At 42.8% G+C, this 23,900-nt stretch overlaps 2 protein-coding genes and 1 non-coding gene across 5 annotated transcripts; 1 reads left to right on the top strand and 2 right to left on the bottom strand.

Annotated features, from left to right (window-relative positions):
* Positions 1-15,124: 15,124 nt before the first annotated feature.
* Positions 15,125-20,488, bottom strand: spice1 (spindle and centriole associated protein 1). Of its 3 annotated transcripts, none has more exons than XM_053860286.1 (17): positions 20,013-20,488; positions 19,382-19,429; positions 18,951-19,091; positions 18,773-18,875; positions 18,376-18,497; positions 18,193-18,266; positions 18,018-18,127; positions 17,813-17,938; positions 17,463-17,737; positions 17,207-17,350; positions 17,019-17,139; positions 16,709-16,813; positions 16,247-16,626; positions 15,895-16,075; positions 15,773-15,824; positions 15,342-15,375; positions 15,125-15,272 (listed from the first exon to the last, which is right to left on the bottom strand). In XM_053860286.1, the coding sequence occupies exons 1-17, from the start codon at positions 20,106-20,108 to the stop codon at positions 15,216-15,218; spliced, it is 2,169 nt and encodes a 722-aa protein (XP_053716261.1). In that variant the 5' UTR covers positions 20,109-20,488; the 3' UTR covers positions 15,125-15,215. The 3 variants fall into 3 exon arrangements, with proteins under 3 accessions (XP_053716261.1, XP_053716264.1, XP_053716262.1); XM_053860289.1 differs by having other exon boundaries at positions 17,822-17,938; XM_053860287.1 differs by having other exon boundaries at positions 18,376-18,494.
* A 339-nt stretch (positions 20,489-20,827) lies between these two features.
* Positions 20,828-22,561, top strand: LOC128756306 (uncharacterized). Its single transcript, XM_053860704.1, has 3 exons — positions 20,828-21,208; positions 21,528-22,319; positions 22,380-22,561. Exons 1-3 carry the CDS (start codon positions 21,028-21,030, stop codon positions 22,556-22,558), a joined length of 1,152 nt encoding a protein of 383 aa, XP_053716679.1. The 5' UTR covers positions 20,828-21,027; the 3' UTR covers positions 22,559-22,561.
* Positions 22,562-23,399: 838 nt separating this feature from the next.
* On the bottom strand, positions 23,400-23,471 carry trnap-agg (transfer RNA proline (anticodon AGG)). The gene has a single exon. It is a non-coding gene; the product is annotated as a tRNA-Pro (tRNA).
* Positions 23,472-23,900: the final 429 nt, after the last annotated feature.

Genomic DNA, 23,900 nt, shown 5'->3' with positions numbered 1-23,900 from the left:
AGTTGTATAATACCTATTTCAGAAATCGATCTATACGCAGTATGCAAAACAAGACAAGTTACTGACCAGACCAGAGGAAGAAGACCTGGGAGCCTCCACAGGTCTGTGTGAAACTATGAAAACTATTATGGCTTCTGACCGTGGTATTATGTGAAGTTCAATACGGTGACATCTATAATTTCATTTTTCCCATATTGTGTGTGGTAGCTCAGTCAACTCGGAAAGACTCAGAGCAGACTTCCTCCACATCATCTGAGGACAAAAAAAACTATGTTTTAATCCCCTTAGTACAGCCCTAGTACATCGTAGGAAAGTGAATCGACTAGTGGGAAACAGATGTGTGTCATGAAGCTGCTTTCAATGGGTCACAGACCACTTACTGTGCAACAACAGTCTGAATTATTATTAAACTGCAGTATATCCAGTACTTATAATTAGTATATTAGATTTTTTTTTCTTCAATATGTATACATTTAGATAAAGTTTGGGGTGATGGTGATCCCCAAAGTCTGAGAACAAAGTTGAGAACAAGTGGCTTAGGAACGCAAACCTGCAAAACTGTGCATTGCACAACTACCAGCTTAAATTCTCTCTTTTGTGAAGGTGTGTGTGAATCATATTGAGGGTTTTCTGCACAGGCAAGAAGAGAAAACAGAAAGGACACTAGTCGGCCTCACAGACATGACTGCATGTAGCCACATTTGCTTTACAGTGTATACTAAAACTGACTAATGTGCTGCAAGCAACATGGGAATACGTAGTGAATTTAAGGTTACATGTGTTCCCTATCCTATGTGTAACTGATAGTTTTGCTGACGTCTGAAATCCTGAAGAAGACTGTACTTGGTTTCCAGCTTTCAGAGTTGGCTGATCAAAAACATTCCTGGCACATAAATCAGTAAAGCAGTTCTACGGTGAACATCTCGCACTCAACCTGCTAGCAGGACCAATTTGGCTCCTCTCAATTCCAGCTTTGTTATTTGTTCATTTCAAACTGAGCTTTCTAAATACCATCCTGACACCTGTTGCTGCAGTGTTTGTGTGAAGGTGCATGTACATGCACAGATGAGTGTGAGTCTGTGTGTGTGTGTGTGTGTGTATCTGTCCAGCAGTGTAAATATTGTGTTGTGCTCCACTAACAGTTCTTCCTCTGGCTCTGCAGTAGCAGCGAGTTGGCTGTTTATTTTCCTTCCCGACGGACGACTTCTTATCAAATAAGCAGACGCTGGCTCATAATACGGGGTCGCACTCTCCGCTGACGTTGTCCTGCTCTGTTTGTTGATGAGTGACAGAATAGTCATTAGTGAGACAGTGATCTCAGCGACCTCCTAAAATGTATCACCAGATGATGTGCAATCTACATCTCAGGCAGCTGCAGCAACAGCACAAGTAACAGATAAGTGTTTACAACTGTCGCCATGGCAGCGTCCACACTTCTGACAGTGAGATATGAGACGATAGGGGCTTTACAATGGGCAACTTGTGAGTTAATACGAGTTCAAAAAGTCAGAGCAGACACTTGAACCGTCTCCAAACTCACCCCGGATGTCTTGATGCTCTGCTATTGCTGTGTTTATTTAGTGCTATCAATCTGCCATAAGGCCAAACAAGTGGACTAGAATCCATGCGTAGGACGGCCCATACCTACAGATACACACACCACTGGCCAGGGACGGGGTTGAATAAACATTTATATTTTTAGAAATCATTCAAGCCTGGTTGTTGTTATTGTTTGCCACGAATCAATTATTGGTTCCTTTTCAATTTCCAATGTGTTTTCACCTACCTTTTGTTTACTGAGCAGAGGTGTTTTCCTCGAGGAACACTAAGGCCTTGAGCAGCAGTGTGTCAGCTTCGGAAGGAGCACAACCGTCAATGGATGCACTCATACTTCACTGAGAAACAAAGAGTCACTCTTTTTATGCAGAACAAACGTACAGTACTAGATTTTAACAATTTGATATCTTCTGGTGTGCGTAGTGTGATTTCAGTCAGCTAAACCGTGCACAATAGGTTATGGCCAAGGACGCAAGGATTACAGGTCTGACTCACTCGTTCATTCAATTTTCATATTAAAAACATAAATCTATCAAAAGTTGTTTTTTTTAAATATACATTTTCAAAACGGATTCCATAAAACAAGTATATTTTAATGTAGTTGACTATGCTCTGGAAAACAATATAACAAAATGACTCAGGGGTCCGACTTAAATTGTGACCTCTACTTGGGATGTGTTGTGTCAGTCACTAGTAGTCAAATATGTTATTGCTCTAACAAACAAACAAAGGCTCTAACTGGAATTCTTTGTTGGAGCAATTCTTGTATTCAATGGAAGCACTTTTGTGTTTACCCTTAATTCCCATTGGATGCTACAAGACTTCCATGTACATACAAACTGAGATGAAGACTAGACTTTGCCATGACCTCAACAACATAACCACAATGGCTTTTTGGTTTCAGGTCTTGTTGAAGGATTTCAAGGACTAGTTCTGAAAGATGAATCTAAGTACCTTACTGTTCCCAGTGACGACTCCACAAACTGCTGACTCTCATTTCAAACCTTTGAAAGTGTCATCCACTTGTTCACTTGTTTTCGTAATTTCCACAACTATTTACATTACAGATGCCTCACTGAAGGCATCAAAACTATGAATGAACACATATGCAATTATGTAGTAAACAAAGAAGTGTGCAATTACAAGTAACATCCCATTTATGACAGGGATCGATCCAAGTCAGATTAGTCGTAAGTCGAATGCCATTCAAAATAGCCGACGCGAGGGTTACAGGTACTACTGTAGTGGTAGATCAGTGTGTGAGAGCGAGATGCTGGGAGACTGTGCTGCCGTAACTGTCGTACGCGATGCAGGGCTACTATGTGCTGCGGTGCCAGACATTGAATAAAAAAAAAGCGTCTGCTGGCTGTGGTCGAAGGTCGGATGTAACTTGTATATTATAAGGTGAAGAACCACACAATTCCAACAGCACATGACTCAAACTACAGCAGTTGGATAAGCTCAATTGATTCCACCATGCTCAAAACAAACAGTGGCTCAGGATAATATATGTTGGACAACATGGCTAGTGGGCTCCATCTTGGTCCTCACTCCGTCTTTGTTTAGTTTGAGGGTGAAAACCTCGTAGGCTAAATTCAGTGGGAACTAATTTGGGCCGAAAACATATTAATTATTGACTCCTTTCGGAGCTGTCCAGACAGAACTATTCAAACATGATCCACCTGGCGCCCCCCTCCGCCCCCGCCTACCTCCCTCAGACACTCGCATCACTGAGCTGGACTGCTTCATGTCTGGATGTGATTACATGTTTATGTCCATATTTGTAAGTCGACTGGGAGACATCTGTGTGCGTCTGCTCTGCTGACGACAGAACTGCTAGTGTGTATGTGTGTGTGTGTGTGTGCGTGAAAGCAAAAGTGTGTACACTGTGAGTTGTGAGAGTAAATAAACTCCATACAGCGGCGACTCACGTGGCATTATTATCAGAGCTCAGCGAAAAGACAAACTGTTTTCTCTCTCTGGTTTGATTCATACCACCCTCTGCTGCCTCCTCCCTTCTCCCTACGACCCACCGCAGTTCAACACACACAACGCACCGACCCAAATTCAACACATGGCTCTAATCAGGGGATTATTTTTAGCACTTTGGCTTTTCAAATAGGAATTCTAATCAGTTGCACCATTGTGATTGTTTAGTTTGTACAGTCGCCGCTTTGGTCAAGCAAAATTAAAGCAGCAGAGGGAAACAAAGTGCCCAAAAATGAGGGTTTTAAAAAAACAACAGTGGGAGAGGACATTAAAATAATCCCCATTAATATCATTATAAAAGTCTAAAAGTCTCATTTCACCAAACCTACAAGTCATTTCAACAGTTCAGGACGCAAACCTTCTTCATCATCCAGTTTTTGTTTGCTTGGATTTACCTCTAATACCTTACACTGTAGGCCACCTTTGCAATGATATTCACATTTTCTTCACTGTGCTCATAATAATTGGGCTTTTACTATTAAATTTGACATTTATGTTCGTACGCTTTTCAACAACTTTTATATTAATTAATGTGTGATGCTTTCAGGGCTTTCAATGAAACCTTTCTGATGTGGAACTAAGAATGCCGACCTTGCTAATGTTGATGTTTTTGAAAGTCCTTTCAAGGTTTTAAGACATCTTCACCCCGAGCAGGTTGCTAGTCCATCGCATCTACAGATGCTTGTGGATTTCCCACAAAGACAACATACACAGGAGCAACCTCAGAGTCACCTCAAGCTGGAGTTGAAGCAGCAGCCACCCTGCTGTGAAGCGGCAGCTCTAACCACTGTACCACGTTTGTGGAGACACAAACACACACTGATATGCTTGTTTAACAAGCAGGGCTGTACGATACAACATTACAGCACTTGACTGAGATTAGTTACATGACTTGACACAAGAATTTGGGGAATAAATGTAGCCTCACTCACTAATGAATGTACAATAGAGGCAGAGTGGATCCAGTCGTATTGGCACTGAGAGGCCAGCGATGCTCACCAAATAACTGAGTGGCTTTAAATTTAATGCTTATTAAAAGCTTTTGGATGCGCTAGAAATGAAATATAACATGAAATGTCATGTCCCTCATACTCTGCTGCTCAGTCATGACCAATACTCACCAAGCTTGTCCAGGTTGGAACAGAATAGGAATCCAGTGTGAGGGTCAATGCATAAGCTACAGTTTGAAATAAATTTCAAGATGGTCTCGACAGAAATCCCTTTGAACCAGCCATAAACATTATGTTCTGTCAACACTTAAACATAAGGGTGACTGTGTCAGGATACTGGACTCTGGAACGGCCCATCTGACAGCACGTTTTACAGATTTACTTTGTCATGGTGTTTTTAAAAATATTATTCCTTTAAAATGTGTGGCTATAGACATGTATATGTGCATGTATACGTCAAGTTTATATAAATAATAAAAACGTTTTTGATCTATGATTTGGTTTAATGTAAACAACAATACAATACAATACAATATAATAAAAACAATAATAATAAAAATTTGAATCTTATTCATTCACTACAGTTACCTGTATGTGTGCTGGTGTAAACTGCGATTTTGAGGAAGGATGCTTGAGTCACAAGATACCACTTGGGCAAGGTCGAAAACAATTCTGCTGTTTTCCTACCCAAATTGTGGGTCATTATATTGTGATCATATAGCAGCCACGTGAAGACACTTTGATGCAACGCACAAGCTCTGTTGAATCACTTACGTCGGTGATGTTTGAGAAAAATCCACAAAATAAAGTTTGGTTTGGAAACCATTCATCTCAGCCTCCCCGACCACGCACACACACACACACACACACACAAACATTTTGTGGTACACTGAGCTATTCTTCTTCCCTCCTTCTCTCCATCTCTCGAACACACACTCATACAGTATATGAGCGCAGGCTTACACTCATTAATCTGGGCAGACTGAGGAAACCGCTTCAGTGAGATGGCTGGAGGCCTTGAAGAGGAGGGGGATCAAAGTGAGGACAAGAGCAGCAGTCTTGCTGAAAAGAAACAGCAGAAGAGGGAGGACGAGAGAAAAGAAAGTTTGGAGAGGAAAGAAAAGAGAAAGGACGTTCTCTTTTGCTCTTCAACTCAGCACACAGGGAAGACAAGTTTAATGGACGTGTGCGTGTGTATCCATATCGCCAATGTGTGTGGAGCATGTGTGTGTAATAGGGTCATGAATAAGTGTATGGAAAATCTCTGCAAGGTTCCTGCGCCAAGAGGAAAAACCGCAGAATGAAAACTCACTCAGAACTGCACGCAAACACACACTTTCAATACACGTGCGCGCACAAGCCGACACACACATTTCTCTCCAAAAAAGCTCCACAGGGAGGGTCGACAGTCCTTAAGAAAATATTCCCCAAAGCACTAATTAGAAAAAACGATGGTGCTGTTTAATAGCTGCCCCCCCTCTCTCTTTCTACACACAACCCCCCCGTCTTTCCCTCCTCGCCCTCCAAGTCGTACAGGAGAAAAAAAACACCAAAACAAAACAAAAAAGGTTCTGGCAAAGAGAGAAGAGAGCGTTCCACTGGCAGGCCTGGGTCAGGGCCCTATTTACCTACCGCAGCACTGCTACAGCGAGCACCTCCCTTCAGCGTGGAAACCTTAGTCTCTCACACACATACACGCAAGAACTTACAGTACATAACACACAACCCAGACCAGAGGACTCACATGGTCCTGGTTAGAACGGTTTCAGCTCCCAAATGAAACTCGGTCATGTACGTCCTACATGTTCATTTGTGAAAATGTGAAATAGGAGTGCTGAGACGTTTTCTTTTCTCCACTCTCCCATCAAGATTAAGTTGCATTGTCAAATAAAAAAAAAAGTGGTTAAAAAAAAAGAAGGAAAATAAAATAGTGAGTGGATTTCACGGGGCTTTTTGAGTCTTGGCGCGATGACTGGTGCCAGGAGGAGAAAAATGAGACCAGGAAAGAAGCAGGCAGTTTTCTTGCAAACCTCACAGTTAAAGAGTCAGAACCGCCCGGGTGGAGAGGGTCTTGTCTTAGGTGACCTATGGATCTTATCACTGATGTTGTCCTGTTCGCCCCGTCAAATCAAGAATTGACCTGCAAATTTCTCTGGGGCTGGGATGAGGATCAGCAGTTCCAAGTCTACGGCCATGGTTCTCAGTAGGAAAAAGCTGGTCTGTAATGTCTAGAGTAGGGGTCAGTGAGCTTTTCGTAACCGCAAGCTACTCTAAGGGCACCGTGTGACCGGAAGATCAGTTTGGAACACACGTCTGAAACAGTTTTCATTATTATGGGCGCTACATCATTTTCCTCTAATACGAGAATCAGATTAGTCACAATAATCACCAATGGTAATGTATTAGGAAATAAAACCTCAAATAAACATAGCAAAATGGTTAACATACAGAATATATGTATATTTTTAACAGGCCCATGGCCTACTCCCTGTGTCTCTGTGGGCTACCTGGTGTATGCGAGAACCATGTTGGTGAACCCTGGTTGAAAGGGATGTCTAGTTCATAAGGGAGGAAGAGATGCATCTGAAAATATAATAAAATATGATGATCTGTCCTAGGGTTGGGCCAAAAAGTCGATTGATATGCGACGTGATTTCCTTTTGTGTGCAGCTCAGCTGGAGCGCCTTAAGGTATCACAGATAACTGCAGAGACAGAACAAATAAATATGCGTTTATATTTGAGGCAATCCTTTATTTTCAAACCCGAAACGGAACTTGAGTCAAATGTACACCCAGTATTCTTTACCTGTACTGGATGCTAACACGGTTAGCACGTTCTGCTAACCACGGCTCAGTATCGGATGTTTCCCTATATATATTTCTAGAGGTGTACAATTATACTTTGGTTTTTAGATAAAGAAAGTAAATTATGATATGTATTTTTCAAATTTTTTTCATCATCAAATTTTCCGAAAACCTTTCGTGCCACTGTATATAGCTCTGTAGTTACGTGATGAATGAAGGGCCTCACACCCCGGTAAAGTCACTTAAAAATCTGCTGACAGAAACGACGTGCAGATTTGAGACCACATACACATTCAGACCGGACGAGATGTGTCGTCTAAAGGGCAAACACGGAGTGATCCCCAATATCAACAATGCTCCTGCCTCCCTGACAGTCCAGAATTCATGTCAGGAGGCTGGCGCAAACACTGTTTGTGTGCATGCTCACCGTTTCTGGGAAAACCCAATTCTAAACCAAAGCATGTAAATTGGACCCTGGACAACCCTACCAAGCGTTCACATCCACGTTTCACTCCCAGCAAACTTCATCAGTGCTAATTTAAGCTATCAATTTGTCCTCTCGTCACCCTCTCTGCGCAGCATCTACTGCCGACATGTCCTGCCTGTGCCATAGCCGAGACCAACCGCCCATTACTGAACCACACAGCCTCTTATTAAATGTATATATAGTCACGCTTGAGACCAGAAGACACTCAGCGCACTTTCACACACAAAAGCCTGACGCAGTCTTGTACAACAAACGTCTCTCTTGAAAGAACACAGACTCGGGCAAGGAAAGGAAAAGCTTGACTCAGATCCAGAATGGCCTCAGCTTGTGTGGGCGGCTCAATACAGTCGAATTCAACACGTCTGTCTTTTTTTTCAGGCAGTCTTTTCTCTCTTTTGGATGTCTGGCTGTGTCACAATCCTCTGCAGCACTCATTAGAAACATCTCACTTATGCTAACGGTGTTATTTCAGTGTTTGTAGCTCGTTATGGGAGTGTTTTTCCTGCGGCGTGGCCCTCCATCACTGTGTGTGTGTGAGGAGAGAGGGAGAGGGAGAGGGAGGGGGTGGGGGGAGAGGGGTTGGGGGGCTTCTTAAACACAGGGTGAGAGCGCAGAACCTAGAGTGTGATTCCAGATGTGTTTTTTACTGCTCTTGCAGGGATGACAGAGCTGTAAAGAACCTCTTTTGAGTCGCCTAGAGGGGGAGCCAGGAGACGAGGGAGGGAGGGAGGGAGGAGTCATGTCTTCTGCAGCCCTCGGGGATGGAGCGAGAGTCGAGCTGGCGTGGGGAACAGAGGAGGGTTTTGGGGAGAAGAGGCGGACATGGTGGCATTGGGACAAGTCAGGAGTCGGCCTCTTTTAGAGCCTCAGGGACCGAAGCAGGAGTTTGGCGGGAGGAAGACAGTTTTTCCTGGCAAGAAGGTTTAGCTTTATTGGCTCAGGTGTGGCGAGGACCGTGGGGTGTTGTGTGTAAGATGTGTCGGCCATTTCTCTCCTGAATGGCAAAGTAGAAAAACAAAAAAAGGTATCCAGTTGTGATGATTTATGCGCCACACAAGCACTCCAATGTTTAGACTTCTGCAGATTAATCGTCACAACTCGCAGCACACCTCGCACACTGAACCAGCCCAGGATAGGAACATCTGATGTCAGTGGATAAGTGTTTGCAAAGGAATTCAGGGCAGTTTTTCTATATATATTCACAAGTGTATTACTTGAAGTGACAAAACCATAAGGGGCGTTGTCTTAGAATCCTGTTTTCTTGGAATTTCCCATGAAAGAGAAGGGTAATCCCTAGTGACGATAAAAACTATCCTAACTTATCCAAGCTGGGAAGAGGACTTCCTTTAAATAAGTTCCTTTAGATGGATGGAAGAGACAGTGAATGCCAGAGATAGGATCATGCAGGAAACATGTTTGTGGTTGATGTCATTAGAGATGCTAAGATAAGATAGGCGTTTCTTTCAGTTCCTGCGCCAGAGTTCTCTGAGGCTACATCCACACGGAGCCACAAATCTTCCTTTTTTCGTGCCCATTTCCGTAAAAACAAAGCCACACAGATTCACTGGAAACTGGTCGACACGATGCACTTCATGTGCCAGGACTCTAGAGGCGCTGTGATGCTATAGCCACAAACAAGGAGACGACCCAACGTAAATAAAGCTTGTGCACTAATTATTGGCACTGGATAAACAAATCGATCGATAAGAGACATTGGTGTTGGTCTTTAGGATTAAGGGCTGAATTACATACCATAATTTAAATATAAAAATACAAATTTAATTAGATGGCCGGAACACCACAACAGATTTAGCTTGAACATGTAAACAGTGTCCAGTTATTTTCTCATAGATGAGAGAATAATCATTTTAGAGTCCTCTCACCAATGTGTTCATAAGACCACAAGTCAGTGATTACGGTACACACAGGTTACAAACGCTAATGTGTCACAGCAGAAATGACTCAAATATGTATGAATATATTTGTCCAAACTAAGGTAAAGGTAAGCACCTCCATATGAAGCCAGGGACTCTATAGTGGTGAACTGAAGTTTTAACTGAATTTTTTTAACATTTTTGAAAATGTCAAGCTATGTGTGGCTTTGTTTCCTACCAGGAAACCAAGGCTTGTTACAGCTCTGCTGTACGATATTTGTGGAATGGCTGGAGTGACTTGACCTGACTGAGCATGCGTGTCGAACACATTGCTTGTCAATGTCTCTGTATTTTACATGCCCTGTTCAGGTTCTTGCACCGTTTCATCTTAGATTTGGTTTTCTCATCCAGAAGAGGAGGACGAGAGGGTTAAACAACAATGCTTATGAACCATCATATTTCAAACGACTTGATCGATTCTACATCCATTGTGGAGTACATAGCAGCTGATGTTGATCAAGAGACAGACCTGCAGTCAACCACAGGACTAGAAACAGGCTCTCTTCTTGACAGACAAACATTTCTAGTGCTATAAAACAAGGTCAAGGGGCCAAGTCAGGATGGCAAAGAGCTGAAAATACACAAGAGAGGCAGAGGCTCAAAATTAAACACTAATATGAACTATACCAAAAACTGGTGTTCACCATTTGCCAAGTGTGATGATACAGATAGATGGGAAACTGAAGAAAGATGTGTGGACTAACAGGTGTTATGAGGTCGGTGTTGAACCGTAGAGGCGCTTTATGCTCACATTAAAGATAAAAAAGACCACTTTCTATAAAGACAATTTCCACTTGAAGGAGTACCAGTTGTATACTGTTCAATACCTCAAAAAAATTAAAAAAATCCACTGTGCAGAAGGCCATTACAATCACAAACGTTCCTAAGTCTGAGCAATGAAAGATGAGCAAACATCCTCTGAGGAAGAAACTGTTTGAGTTTGAGGATTTTAGTTTTCCCAATGAATGGCATGTTCTACAGGGCAGGTCCAAAACATAACAAGGAGATGGTCTTTGCTTCAGAAACACAGGAGGAATGTCTGGGTTTCTGTGATTTTACTGCTGCTCCTGCAACGTGACTTCAGAAAATGGATGCATGACAAAATCAATCCTGCTCTTTACTGGTGTCGTCCTGTAGATTTACATCATGGCTAGCAGGTTGTTCTGAGTCGTGAAAGATCCATTATGGTCCTGACAGCGTAATGTATACACATGTTTCTACCTCTCCTGAGTATTTCAACATGCATGCATCCTGGAAATGCAAATGTGATGGACACCAGAAGGGAAACGGAGGTAAGAGCTGACACATTGCAGCGTCGTCGGACGTGTGCGTGTGACCGCTCACTCGCCCCCTCTCATCCCCTTCCTCCTCCCCATAGGAACGCCAGCACCTCCAGGGCCGGAGAGCAAGACGTTCTGGGGGGATCAGAAACAGATGTGCCTCCTGCCCTTCTTTTCTTAAGTTGCGCAAACACGCACACAAACTCACACTGCCTTGTACACACACGCTGGCAGCAATTCAGAACCGGCAAGGGCGCCCAGCCAGTGAGACGGCCCAGGGTGACCCTGAGCTTGACCTCGGCCAGCAGCACCTCAGACAGGAAAGGGCCGCAATTGGCTTCAGCTGTGACCCGCCGCCCCCTCTCTCCTGCTTGCACCCCACTTCTCATTAAGACAAACTGTTTTCAAAGGCAAAGCAGCTTTCACTACCACTAAAGCCAACACCCCGGAGCACGGCGAGGGGCGGCAGGGTGATGGAGAAATATGGAGGGAAGGTAAAAGAATGAGAAACAAGCAAGAAGTGGAGCCACAGGGGTACAAAGGAGGTATTTAAAAGGGAAAAAAAAGAACAAAAGATGAAGGCAAAGTTGGGGAGAAGAGGGCACGGTGTAAGAAAATCCAGACTGCAGGGAGAGGGGAAAGTCAGGCCTATCACTTGCAGCTGTTGGAGGGCTCATGTTCCCAGAATTCATTGCAAATTGGCAGGGTTTTCTATTAAGAAAGGATGGTGTCATGGTTACATTGGTATCAAAACACCAAAAACAAAAGCTTCCAACTGAGGAAAGAGGGTGGGGGAGTGGGTAGATGAGGTTAATAATAGCCTAATTTCAAACAGACACAGAGACGGCGGAGTGCAAGAACAACATATTTGTTTGTTTAGAGGAATTGGAAGGATTTCAAATCCAATAAAGGCTCCCTTTCATATAGCTCTGTCTCCCAATTTGCCAACACTCATTACTTTTCCATAGTGAAAAAAAAAAAAAAAAGTGACACAATAGAAGTTTCTGGTGCATATTTCATGTTTGGAAAAGCAAAACAAAAAGCACATTCTACACATGGAAGTACGTGTGTGTAACTCAGAGTGGCAGGGCCTGCTGAGGTAGATTAATACACCGTTCAATGGGGGGCTTCTCCATTCAACACTGACTGATGTGCGTCCCAAATTGATTTATGAAAACGGCCCTTAATCAATTATGTGTGGAGAAAGAGGGAGTGAGAGAAAAGGAGAGAGGAAGAAAGGGATGATCTGGGGGGGTGTGGGTTAGTGGGAAAGAAATGGGATAAAATGCAGCGTGTGTAAATGATGCGCTGGAATGCGTGTGATGGCCGTGCCACAGGTGTCCGAGGTGTTCTCTGTGTGTGCGACGGTTTACTGAAGGAAATGCAAAGCACTGATGCTGATGGATGCGGTCAAAGTCGGAGGGATCAAACTGCGCGTCACAACATTTGTCCTCATCCTCAGCATTCATAAGCGTGGAAGATGTATGCGGACGGAGAAGCGCTGACAGATTTGTTTGGAAAACCAGTAGCAAGAATGCACGCTTCTTGATGGATCTGTGTAGTTTGGAGGTAATAATGGTGGTCTACTCCTCAGTGAAGTTGCAGTTGTTTAAAAAGCCCTTCCCCTGCTCGGCCCATTGTGTCTTAAACTGGGGTGTGTGGGGGAAAGAAGGGGGTCACGCTGAGAGCTCGTTTCTCCTGCCTGTCAGAACTCTATCTGGGTTCCAGCCGGAACTAATCAACTCCAATAGGCCTCCCTATTACCCAGGGTGCAATGGGCCTCGGGCCTGGGGCTGGCCGGTGGGAAACAAGAGAGGAGGATGATGTGGGAGAGCAGCCCCCACCCCATCAGCCCACCTTTCCAACTCAACACACACGCATACCATCACAAACACACACGCAAGAACACTCCGTCCTCCAATAGCCCGTGCAGCGAATACAACACTCCCACTGTTTCACACTGGAGCAATAATAAACACTTGCAATAATATTTTCACAGCAAGCAACAGTCCGCTTCAGATCGCAACCTCGCGCAGCTGTGGCGTACTCTCCCGCACACATGGGCACACACATAAATACACACACACACCAGTCCGCGCTCTGAAATCTTGAGACATCTAAAAGGTAAATTCTGCAGAGGCCGAAACAACAGTCTCAGAGCGAACTTGACAACAAATAAACTTGCAGAAGTGTGTTTTGTGTTTGGTGTGAACATCAACAACTTCATTCTAGAGCAACCTTGATCTACCACTTTTCATCTGAGCTTTTAGAATGACGTTCAACGTTGACAACTGCAGTTCATTCAGATCCTCCTCTAGTGGCAGAAGAACCACCTCGCACCTTCACATACTCACTTTTTACCATTGCTTTTCAAGCATTATAGGACTAAACCAGAACGTTCACCACATGAAAGCATCGTACCCAAAGTATCCCCCTCGAAACACTGCCTGTCCCCATCTTGCATTTCACTTCAGCATACTTTTTCTCAAAATTCATTTCAACTGTCTACTGCAGCGAAATAAAACTAACGACTATCACATATGTGGGCTACCTGCAATACCTCGAGCAGGCTTGCCGCTGTCGGGAGTGTTCGGGAGGGGGTGATCCCTTGAGGCCCTTGGAAGCGTACAAATCACACTGACGCTTATGAAAAATTCAATAGAACATGAGCTGAAGAAATAGTTGGAGGGAACCTGTGAGGAGATTTAGACATGCTGCTGCATTGAAAAGGACTTATTGGGGTGGAGTCATAGGACAAATAGTGATTTGGCATTTTACTGTTTAAGGCCAGTCTATGCAACAAGTGTCTTCATAATTTCAGCCCATTTATCAGACATCCCTTTTTCTGGTCACTGGTGAACCTCAAGCAAGCCTGATGTATCAGAATAGTAAAGTAGTCCCCAGATCCTTGTTCGACTCTTCAACACTTTTGTCAAGACCACAGGCACCTTCACATCTAACAAGCAGAAGCTGGTCAGGTAAATCTGAATTTCATTTAGACTGTGCCCCATTCTTCAAAGTAAATAGTTGGGATATGAAAATACTTCACTCGCTTCGAGAACAAAAACCACTAAAGCCTTTAGAACAGGCAGATCATCTTGACAGGCATCAGTCTCCGACAGATTGTAAGTGTGCTCAAGCGGCAGTGTGTGTTTTCTTGAGTGACTCCAACCTGCTTGACAGGGGTGAAGTGGGGGCACATTTAAATAAGTTAAGACCCCGCCATCGTAGATCTCCAGAGTCATTCATCGAGACTCCATGCACCATTTGAGAGTGAGTGAATCAAAACTGAAAAACGTAATGTTGTTTATAAAAACGCTGTTCAGATTCGTGTTCTACAGTAGAGTTTTAAAATGGATGACTACGATTTGGCGGCGTGGTCACATGAGAAAAGACCTTGGTTCCAATGTTAAAAGGGGTGTCATTGAGAGGCACTCAGATGGGGTTAATCCTTATTCACCCTGCCCTTCGCTCCGCCAGGTCCATCACAATAAGCTGCAGTCGCCTACCCCAGCATCCCCACAGTGACCTATGACCCCACATTCACGGCATCTCTCCGTGGCCTTTTTCGAACCGTCAGTGTGTTATTATCAGCAGGGCCTACTCAATGTTTTCCCAGTTATCAGTCACATTGCATTTTCAAGGACAGAAAGTGCGAGTGCAAAGATGTGCCGGATTGAAATCAAGTAACCCCACTCCTGAGTGCCTGAATTACACTGCAACTAACCGAAGAGTTACCAAGAGACCCTCAAGCAATTACTGCAGCAACTACATCTAAACTTATTTCCAATTTTACTGTGATAAATATTCTTTAGTTACTTACTACTGCTGGTCATTCCGACTTGACTACCTTTGTTTTTGTTAGTAGAGTACGGGACAACAGACGTCAGAAGAGGCATCTTGTCAAGGTTGAATCACTGCTCCCATCTGCTGAACTACTTCGGTACTGCAGGAACACGTTCACATTAGATTAAATACGACCAGTTGTCGAACATTTCTACTTCATTTCTCATACGCTAATACAGTGCATTTGCATTAACATAATAAATAAATCACTGAAGCATCAACTTTACGTAGAATGGAAAACGAAAACATTGAAGTTTAAAAACAGGAAACATTTTGTGAAGTAAGAATTTTATTTGAGTCATTTTAAAATACATTAATGTAACAGATTCAGTGACGTTCATTTGCTAAGTTGGTGGGTGAAAGCTTTTCATCTCACGTGAGCGGATAAGGCAAACCATCCGTCAGGCTCTCTTTGCTGGTCCACCTAAAAGGAAAGATTTGTTGAGACCAGGATGAGGATGACCAAGAATACTTCTGAAGCAGGTTTCTGTACCTGAGTTTTTGATGCCCTTGTTTCAGATGCAGGTCTGCAGCAGCATAAACAAACAATGCTTGACTGACATATTCCAAGGAAAGAACATTCAAAGGATGACTGCTAAGACTGATCAGCTGTAGAACTGTTGCTGAAGAATAAAGTATACTATATATTTTATGATCCAAGTATTTATCATACCACACCACTGGAATAACCTCATTTCAATCGATGCAAACCGTTCCAGATTAAAATAGAGTCTATACAAAACTAATAATCAGCAGAAACAGGAAGCAACTCACTTCAATGTTAATCAATACACATGAAAACAATTACAATTTTAGGTCCAGCGTTTTAACGTACAATGTTTTGCTAATTCCACTAGTAACACAGCTGTCCGTCTCTGTTGTACCGATGTCTTTAAATACTCAAAATTCAGGCGAGTTACTCACCGTGAGTTTTGGGACTGGGACTCTTGTCGAAACACTGTTGGGGCTCCTTCTCCTTAAAAGAATGTTAACCAACTGTTGAGAATGAAAGCTACACACTCTGATGCTAACTTGTTTTGAAGTACCTCTAGGTTTGGAAGTGGAAATACAAGAAGGGGTGGAGGACCCAGTGAAAGAAACCTCAGAAACACTTCGTCTTTGCTGCTCAATCAGCTCCAAGAGTCGACCCCTGGCTATTGCGCTTTGCCTGTTCAACTCAAGGAGGCGCTGTTGTACAAAGTTTACACTGAAATGCTTGGCTTGGCCCTAAAAAAGGAAAGTAAAGAAAGGGAAGACAAGACAAGAAGATCATTAATTTGCCTCTAGCCAAAATGTTATAGATTTATCAAACTGACGCATGTATCAAAATAGAAAAATATAGTAATTTCCCAGTTTGGAAGACCAACTCATATCTATCTAACACGACCAAAATCGCACCTGATCAGTGGGCTGCTCAGCTGACTCTGGCAGAGCGTTTGGGATTCTCTCTGTCATGCTCTCTCTGACAAAGAGAGGTGTGTTCCTCTCTGAGCTGCTGTCGCTCAAATGCCTCCGCTGCCCACTGATGTCAGTTGATCCTTCAACCTTTGCCTTGTCGGCCCTGGCTCGGCTAAGCTGAGCTTTCAGAAGGTCGTTTTGCTGGCTCAGTTGCGTGATCTCTTCCATTATAGCGTCTAAGGTGATCTGTGACCTATGTGGGGCGGATGATGATGATGGCGATGATGAGGAGGGAAGACTGGGAAGTGAAGGACTGGTCACAGGTCCAACAGCCTTCACATGTCCATGAGAATATGAGTTCAGGCGCACAGGCGGTGAGTCTGCAGCAGGGAAAAATGTTCACGGCAAGATTAGGGCGACAAGTCAGGTGACAGGGTTTCATCTCTGATCATCTTTCTGTACCGCCAGCTTGCAGCCAGTCGTTGACCTGCTGAGGTTTGGACGGCATCACCGATGGAGAAGCAGGGATGCTTCTGCCTTGCTCAGCAGAGGGGGGGCAATGACACACTAAAATGAACAACAATATGCTTCCATTTATCTACATACATTTACACCTGTGCATAAATCAATCTGTGACATGATTAGGAATGTTTTTATAGCTATTTGTATTATTGATTAAGATGTTCACACTTGTTTAGACTCAGTGGAGTTAACACAATAAACTAAGAACAGAACAAGGCAAAGCAGTGCATTTAGAGAGTCCTTCCCAAACCTTCAGGCTCCACTTGCTGGTATTTCTTTGGGCAAGAAGGTGCTTTCAGCTGATCACCCATTGCCAGCACCATAGTGTCCAATTTACGTTCCACCTCTGCGGTACGCTGACGCAGCTCCTCCTGAAGTGCACCAACAAATGCCATTGCTTCAACACATTCAAATGTCATGGATTTTCCTGTCTCTCACCTGCAGGGAGGCAGCCTCTTCTCTCAGGGTCATGGTTTCAGCTGTGAGAGCATCGATCAGGCCTCGCTGCTCTTTCAGCTCTGCCTCTAGCTGGTTTCTTGCGACAGCCTCACTGTGAGATTTTTCCTCACACTGCAACTTGATCTAGACAAAAAAAAAAAAACGACAAGTTTGACAGTGGCGCAACACTTCGGTCCAATTTTGATATAGACATACTTCCATATTGCTAGTTTATAGTGTTAATGTATGCATGTACCTTGTTAAAATGCTGAACCAAACGGCCCAGTGTAGAGACCAGAGCAACAGAAAATCCAGTAAGACTTTGAGACTGGTAAGGTTTTGGCTTTGGTTCTGAAGCGACTTCTGTACTGGGGGCACACGTGTCTAATTCTGCTTCCACCTGTCCCAGCATGGTCTGCAGTAGACCAAGTGTCGAATGGTCACCACTCAGAGAAGCATCAGAGGTGACCTCCAACACTGGATTATTTGCTCCATGCAGGTTAGTTCTGTTGCCAGAGCTACTCTGATAGCCTGTGACACACATCAACAAGACAAAGACATGTTAAATTTCAAAACATATAGATGCTTGTGAATCACTTTTACAACCTGACTGACAAGAAGACTGTCCAGAGTTCAGCACTCGTGAAACCAAAACTGAAGATTCTTCTCTGCCGTCATCTGACTCACTCACTCTGGACTGAACACGTTTAACTGCTGGAGTGGAGTTTAGAGCTGAAATTAAAAAAAAAAAAACAAAATAAAACACAGTTAAGAGTAAATCTAGAGAAGCAGTGATTCAATTAAACCCTACCCATTTTCTTCCTTGCGACATGAGGAGTTTTCAGTACTTTATTTCTCTCTCGGTCAGACATTTGCCTATTAAACGGCCTGTGCTTCATTTTTCTGGAGTCGATCATAGTTCTACAAAACCAAAGCACATAAAACAACAAATGTACAAACAAAACAGGAGATCAACGGACATGAACCTTTTCTTCACTCCATCAAAATATGTTTCTTCATCACTTGGTGCTTCGTCAGTCACTTCAACTTCATTGGGAGCCTGAAAGGAATCGAAATGAAATGCAGTTTCTCAAAGGATATTGCAAGTATTTGGTGGAACACTTGTTCACTTAGATCATCTCAAACAAAGCACAATATTTCAAACACACCTGTCGATCCATCACTGATTCACTCCGACAAGCTGTCTTGATTTGCACATCTGGCCTATAACGATTTGGTAGCCCTGAGTCAGCGTTGCAGTTCGGGGCTACAGTCACACTGGGGTGACCTGCTGAAAACCAGAAGGAAACAATGACTGGTCCCCACACTCCTCAATATTAAGTTTGATTAAAGTCAGAGGACTAAAGTAATGCTCACCTCACCTTTTACATTTTCATCATCGTATATATTGTTTGTTTGTTTTTTAGTAAAAACCAAAAGCAAAACTAAAACACAGTCGTATAAAATAAAAGGGATAATCTTAAAATAGGTTCTTAAGCCTTAATATTCAGTTGGAAATATTTTTGCATATATTTTTCTCAAACAATAACACCTGGTGGCATTTACCAATCTGTCTGCGGGGAGACTCTCCAAACAAGTCTTTGACGACAGCCATAGCTCTATCTGACCGGGCCAGAACATCCTGCAGCAACATTTCGTCAGACAAGACCTGTTGTAGACCAAACACCATTTCTGTTTACTATTGCAAACATTGCTTACAAAATTCTTGATCACCAAACTACACCTCTCTTATGATGTCGAGACTGGTCTGGTCCAGAGGTGCAGGACTTTTTCCATGTCTTAGGTGCCGCTTCAATGTGCGCTCCTTCAGCTCCCACTGGGCTGCGGCTTTGTTGTGGGACTGATGAATCTCGTGCCGATGATTCTAAGAGGGAAAAAAAAGAGACGATGAAAGAAAAGTTTGACATAAGTAAGGTAATTATTCATGATTAAAAAGGGAAAACACCTTGACCTCGTCAGTTAATTCTTTTAACAGTAAATTCCTTTCCTCTAGGTCAGTAACCTTCATAAAAAGTACATCTAAAGTAAAGACTATTGGGATGTGGCATTATTGAGGAATTACTGAAAATACATCATATGTCCAAACAGTGACTTATTCTTTCAAGTGAACAGACAAAGGAACAGAATTGAGAAATACTCTTATGCAGTTCTTACCAGCTCTGCAGGTGTGAGTTTGTGGACAGATAGATCATTGACTGTGCTCTGCAACACACATAAACATAAACATAAGCATTACCACAAATTAAATACAGCTGCAGTTCCCATTGATACCCAAGCTGGGGCGGGGTTCAAAACAAAGAAAATCAATTAATATATGGGAATTGATTTTCCAGTGTATCACCCATGAACGAGTCATAAAATGCACAAATTGAAGATTTAATATGATTTTGAGATAATTAGTATTTTTAGAGGGTACTTTTACTATCTACAGCTTTAGTTTGCTGATAATCTGATTCATATTTAAGCAACACTTGTATTAATGGACTGAAAATCTCTCATATAAATCAAAATTGATTTGAATCGAGTGGTTGTCAAATTAAGCTGGTAAGACATCAATATCCAGGTCTAACACCAACGACATACACAACACCATCCAACTCACGAATATAAAAAAGTCTAAAATACATGGCTTCAAGAATCCACATTGTAGTCATGGAAGAGCAAGGACAACAGCAGAAAGCAAACAGTCACTGGTTAAAATAGCAGTGTGTGAGCAGTGTCCTTGCGTGGAGGCCACGGCGGTAGAGCAAAAAACGATCAACAAAACAAGGAATAAAGTACTCACCACCCACTCTTTTTTGGTCGCTGCTGACTTTTTGGGTCGGGTCTGTCTTTTTGTTTTTGCATGTTGTTGATTCCGTCCGTATCTCACGTAAGACATTTTAAATCAACCGTTTCAAACTGATACAGCAACTAGTAGACTCAATTGATTCGAGAAATGTCACTACGAGTTACCAATACATTTGGCGCATGTGTGCAGGTCCAACGGCCCTTTTATTTTAAACACGCTAAATAGGTCAAAATGTAAGTTAGCAAACGAAAAAGTTAGCAAACAATCTCGCTCAAGTCAGCTTTCAAACCTCGCGCGCCACTTCCTGTGTTATTACCGCGGACACAACGTGAGAGCATTGTGGGAAATGTAGTTGTGCTGCTGCTGACATGAAAATAGGTACATTTTGAAATGTATTGTCGTCCAATTCGTTTTAATATGTGTATCAATATACAATTTTGCAAACATGTTTTTTGCCTTATGTAATTGATTTTTTTTTTGTAATAGATAGATAGAACTGTTCTTCACTCTGCTCCTCTCTGTATTATGTATGAAGAAACAGACAGACAGACAGACAGCTAGACAGGTAGACAGCTAGATAGCTAGATAGCTAGATAGATAGATAGATAGATAGATAGATAGATAGATAGATAGATAGATAGATAGATAGATAGATAGATAGATAGATAGATAGATGACAAAGGACACAGTAAATACACAACCTTTGATTGCAGAGACAAGGCTTTGGAGTGAATGATATCACAAAGTCAGGTAGGATTAAAGGCATTTTGGTAGATAAAGATCCCTGGTCACATTTCTGTGGCATCAGGGACAGTGTTGGGTGGTATAGGGGACCTGGGCTTGAGATTAGCAGCCTGTCATGCTGCTAATGAAACTCAACTACATACTGCCTCACTATTATCATACTGTGTCTCTGGTTCTGTAGACAGGGCAGAGAAACTTTACGCCTACACACACACACACACACACACACACAAAACACATGTTGGAAACGGATTAAAAGTAGGAAATGTCGGTGGAGAGTTGGGAGATGAGAAAAGAAGGCGCCTGGATGGGCGTGTGTATTAACTTAGTTCCTCAAAATGTTCTAACTTACCGGCTTCAGACTTTTTACTGGAACTGGAAACAGAAGAAAATCACCAGGGCACTCGCCACCACTTTTGTCAATGAGAAAACCATTGAACTTGAAGGTAAGTTGTTTTACATTTCAGAACCTTGTATGTCACATGAGGGGAATTGTTTTGTTGTATGTTTTAGTAATGGCCCTCATATCCAGTTGTGAATGACGAGTGACCTGCTACGAAGCTGGGAGCAGAGCTGTGGCCTTTTGTATTAACTTGGTACTGTGGAGAAAAGCGGTCACATTGTTTGGTTCATGTCCCAATGATATGAGAGTTTCAACAACAAACATTGTGATTAATTACCCAAGAGATTTAAGGTTCAATGGATATCTGAAACCAAAGATGTTCCTGGGTCTAACTAGTCCACTGATGATTTATTGTCTTCCAGAGCACAATGACCCTCACAAAGAGACGAGACGTCTGAAGGAGCAAGCCAGAAGGAAATTATTGCTGACGAAGCAGCAAAGACTGGAGAGAAGGATCATTCTTTGCACCTTGAAAAGGCATCAAGAGAGCTATGAGACTGTGGGTCAACTGGATGGATCACAGGGCAAGCACCGTGGCTCAACAGAGAAGGTCAACCAAACAGATGAGGTGGGAGCTGATCAAATAGCAAGTGAATTGAGATGGATTCCCTTAAATCAGAGTCTGAAGAAGCCTGCCAACACGTGTGAGAGAAACAGCGAGGAAGTAATGCACTGCGAGCTGGGAGAGGAGAGCGAATGTATTGTAAGCAGCAGAAGTCTCACACAGAATATTCCTGAGGAAGACTGGGAGAGTGACTGGAATGAGGATGAAGACCATACGTGGAGCCAGGGTGGGGACAACAACTCAACTGAAATTATTTCAGTCATGAGTTGGAAAGCGCAAACGGCAAAGGTCGACGCTCAGGACAACAAGGATCTAAAAGGCACTCAGAATATGAAGGGAAATCCTGCCAATGTGGAGCGTAAAAGGAGAGGCAGTAAAGACAAGGCAAATGAAGAGGTGGGAAGAATAAAAGACCACAGTCCACTTGTTGCTTGTGAGAAAAGTGACACATTAGGTGAGGTGAAAATAGAAATGTCTCCAGAAGAGTGCCTGGAAATACACCTGAAAACATGGAGTGGGCACAAGAAACTGAAAAAGCTCACCCAGTCAGTCGCCATAACCTACGGAATGGAAATAGCCATTGAAACAAGTAAGACATCATTTTTTAAAATAATTTAAAATGTATGTTGCAACACATCTTTGTTTTTAGGGTGCTTCGTTGAAGACAAGGATCAGAAACTGCAGAGACTTAAAGAAAACAGAAGGATTCTATTGGATAAGCTACAGCAGAAGAAGCAAGTACTCAGCGAGCGAGAGGGAAAACCCTGGTATACACGGCTGTATCTTGTGTTAAGGGTGTCTGTGCGCAATGAAAATGGTTGTCCATAAACTTCATGCTTCACTTTTGTCATTGTCTGCAGATTTCTTGACAAGCACTTGGCTAAACTTTCCATCTGAAATATTTTTTTTTCATTCAGTGATTAGCATCCATTTGTTGACCACTCAGTGTTGTCCAAGTTATTGGGTTCACTGGTGGACGGACAGAGGTCCCAGTATAGAACCTCCATGACTGGCAGAGGTAATTATTGATGACATTATAGTTGGATTTGTTCCCTAGACTCACAGAGTTTGCTTTGCAATCTTGATATCTGATCAAAGTATGGTTCACACACATTCAGGTGTTTATTCATTATTTTAATTGACTGAACACACTAGAGATGAATAAATAAAGACACAGAAAGACTCAGTCCATCAAGACTGAGACTGATACAAGGCCCATGCAGTCAATTCCAAAGTAAAACCAAAGACCTTGAAAATGTGGTCTTGACCCCCTCCTGTCTCTACAACAGCTTCAATTAAACTTCAGCAATGCCGTTTAAAACACGATCAAGAAGGAACATAGCACAAAGAATATCTTCAAAATGAAGTGTACAGTACTCTGACGTGGCATTGTCCGACCAACACAACAGCACCCCCTACCGACTCAAAGTGCCCGTTACTAACTCATTAGCAAACCGCAAAAATATATATGCAGAATATCATCAGCGCAATGCCAGTTCATATTCAGGCTGCAGAACTTGGGTTGGCAAAACTTCTGGCGACCAAATTGACCGAATTGGTGAAACTCAATATGTGCTTTTTAGTGACTAATCTTGTGTTTGACCGGGAGATACATGTTACCGAGAAAGCTTCAAAACTAAAGTCATGAAAAGAACGTGTTTCAAAAGTCGGGCTCGTCCGGGATTTGAACCCGGGACCTCTCGCACCCTAAGCGAGAATCATACCCCTAGACCAACGAGCCAGTTGAAAGTACGCTGAAAGTCACCGAAGCAGATGTTGCTATGTGAAATATTCTGCCACATCTGGGAGCCTCGGTGGGTGTGGCAGCTCTCTCTGCTGGCCAAACTGTGGCACTACAGAACGTCTTCAGAAGTTGAGTCTAAGCTGGTCTGATGAGCAGGTTCATGATTTTATCTTCAAGGATCGGTTTGTTTACATGACTAAAATGTTGATATTAACGCTTTTAAAACCCGGACCTTGGACTTGGTTCAAATATGTTTTTATACTTGAAAAATGATCAACAAATTTGTTGGCATTTAGAACCGTGGATCAGTGTGGTTGAGGCCTCGGATGGATTCAATTCTCCTTTGCTTTATGTCTGTTTTATGTCAGAGCGGGATGAAGTGGGTTAGAAATACGATCAGCTCCGCAGCTACTGCAAGCGAGGGTG

The sequence above is a fragment of the Synchiropus splendidus genome, chromosome 3 (genome assembly GCF_027744825.2).
Source record: "Synchiropus splendidus isolate RoL2022-P1 chromosome 3, RoL_Sspl_1.0, whole genome shotgun sequence".
Classification (NCBI taxonomy): domain Eukaryota; kingdom Metazoa; phylum Chordata; class Actinopteri; order Syngnathiformes; family Callionymidae; genus Synchiropus; species Synchiropus splendidus.
Note: the sequence above shows the minus strand (reverse complement) of the source record. Positions and strands in the feature narration are given on the sequence as shown.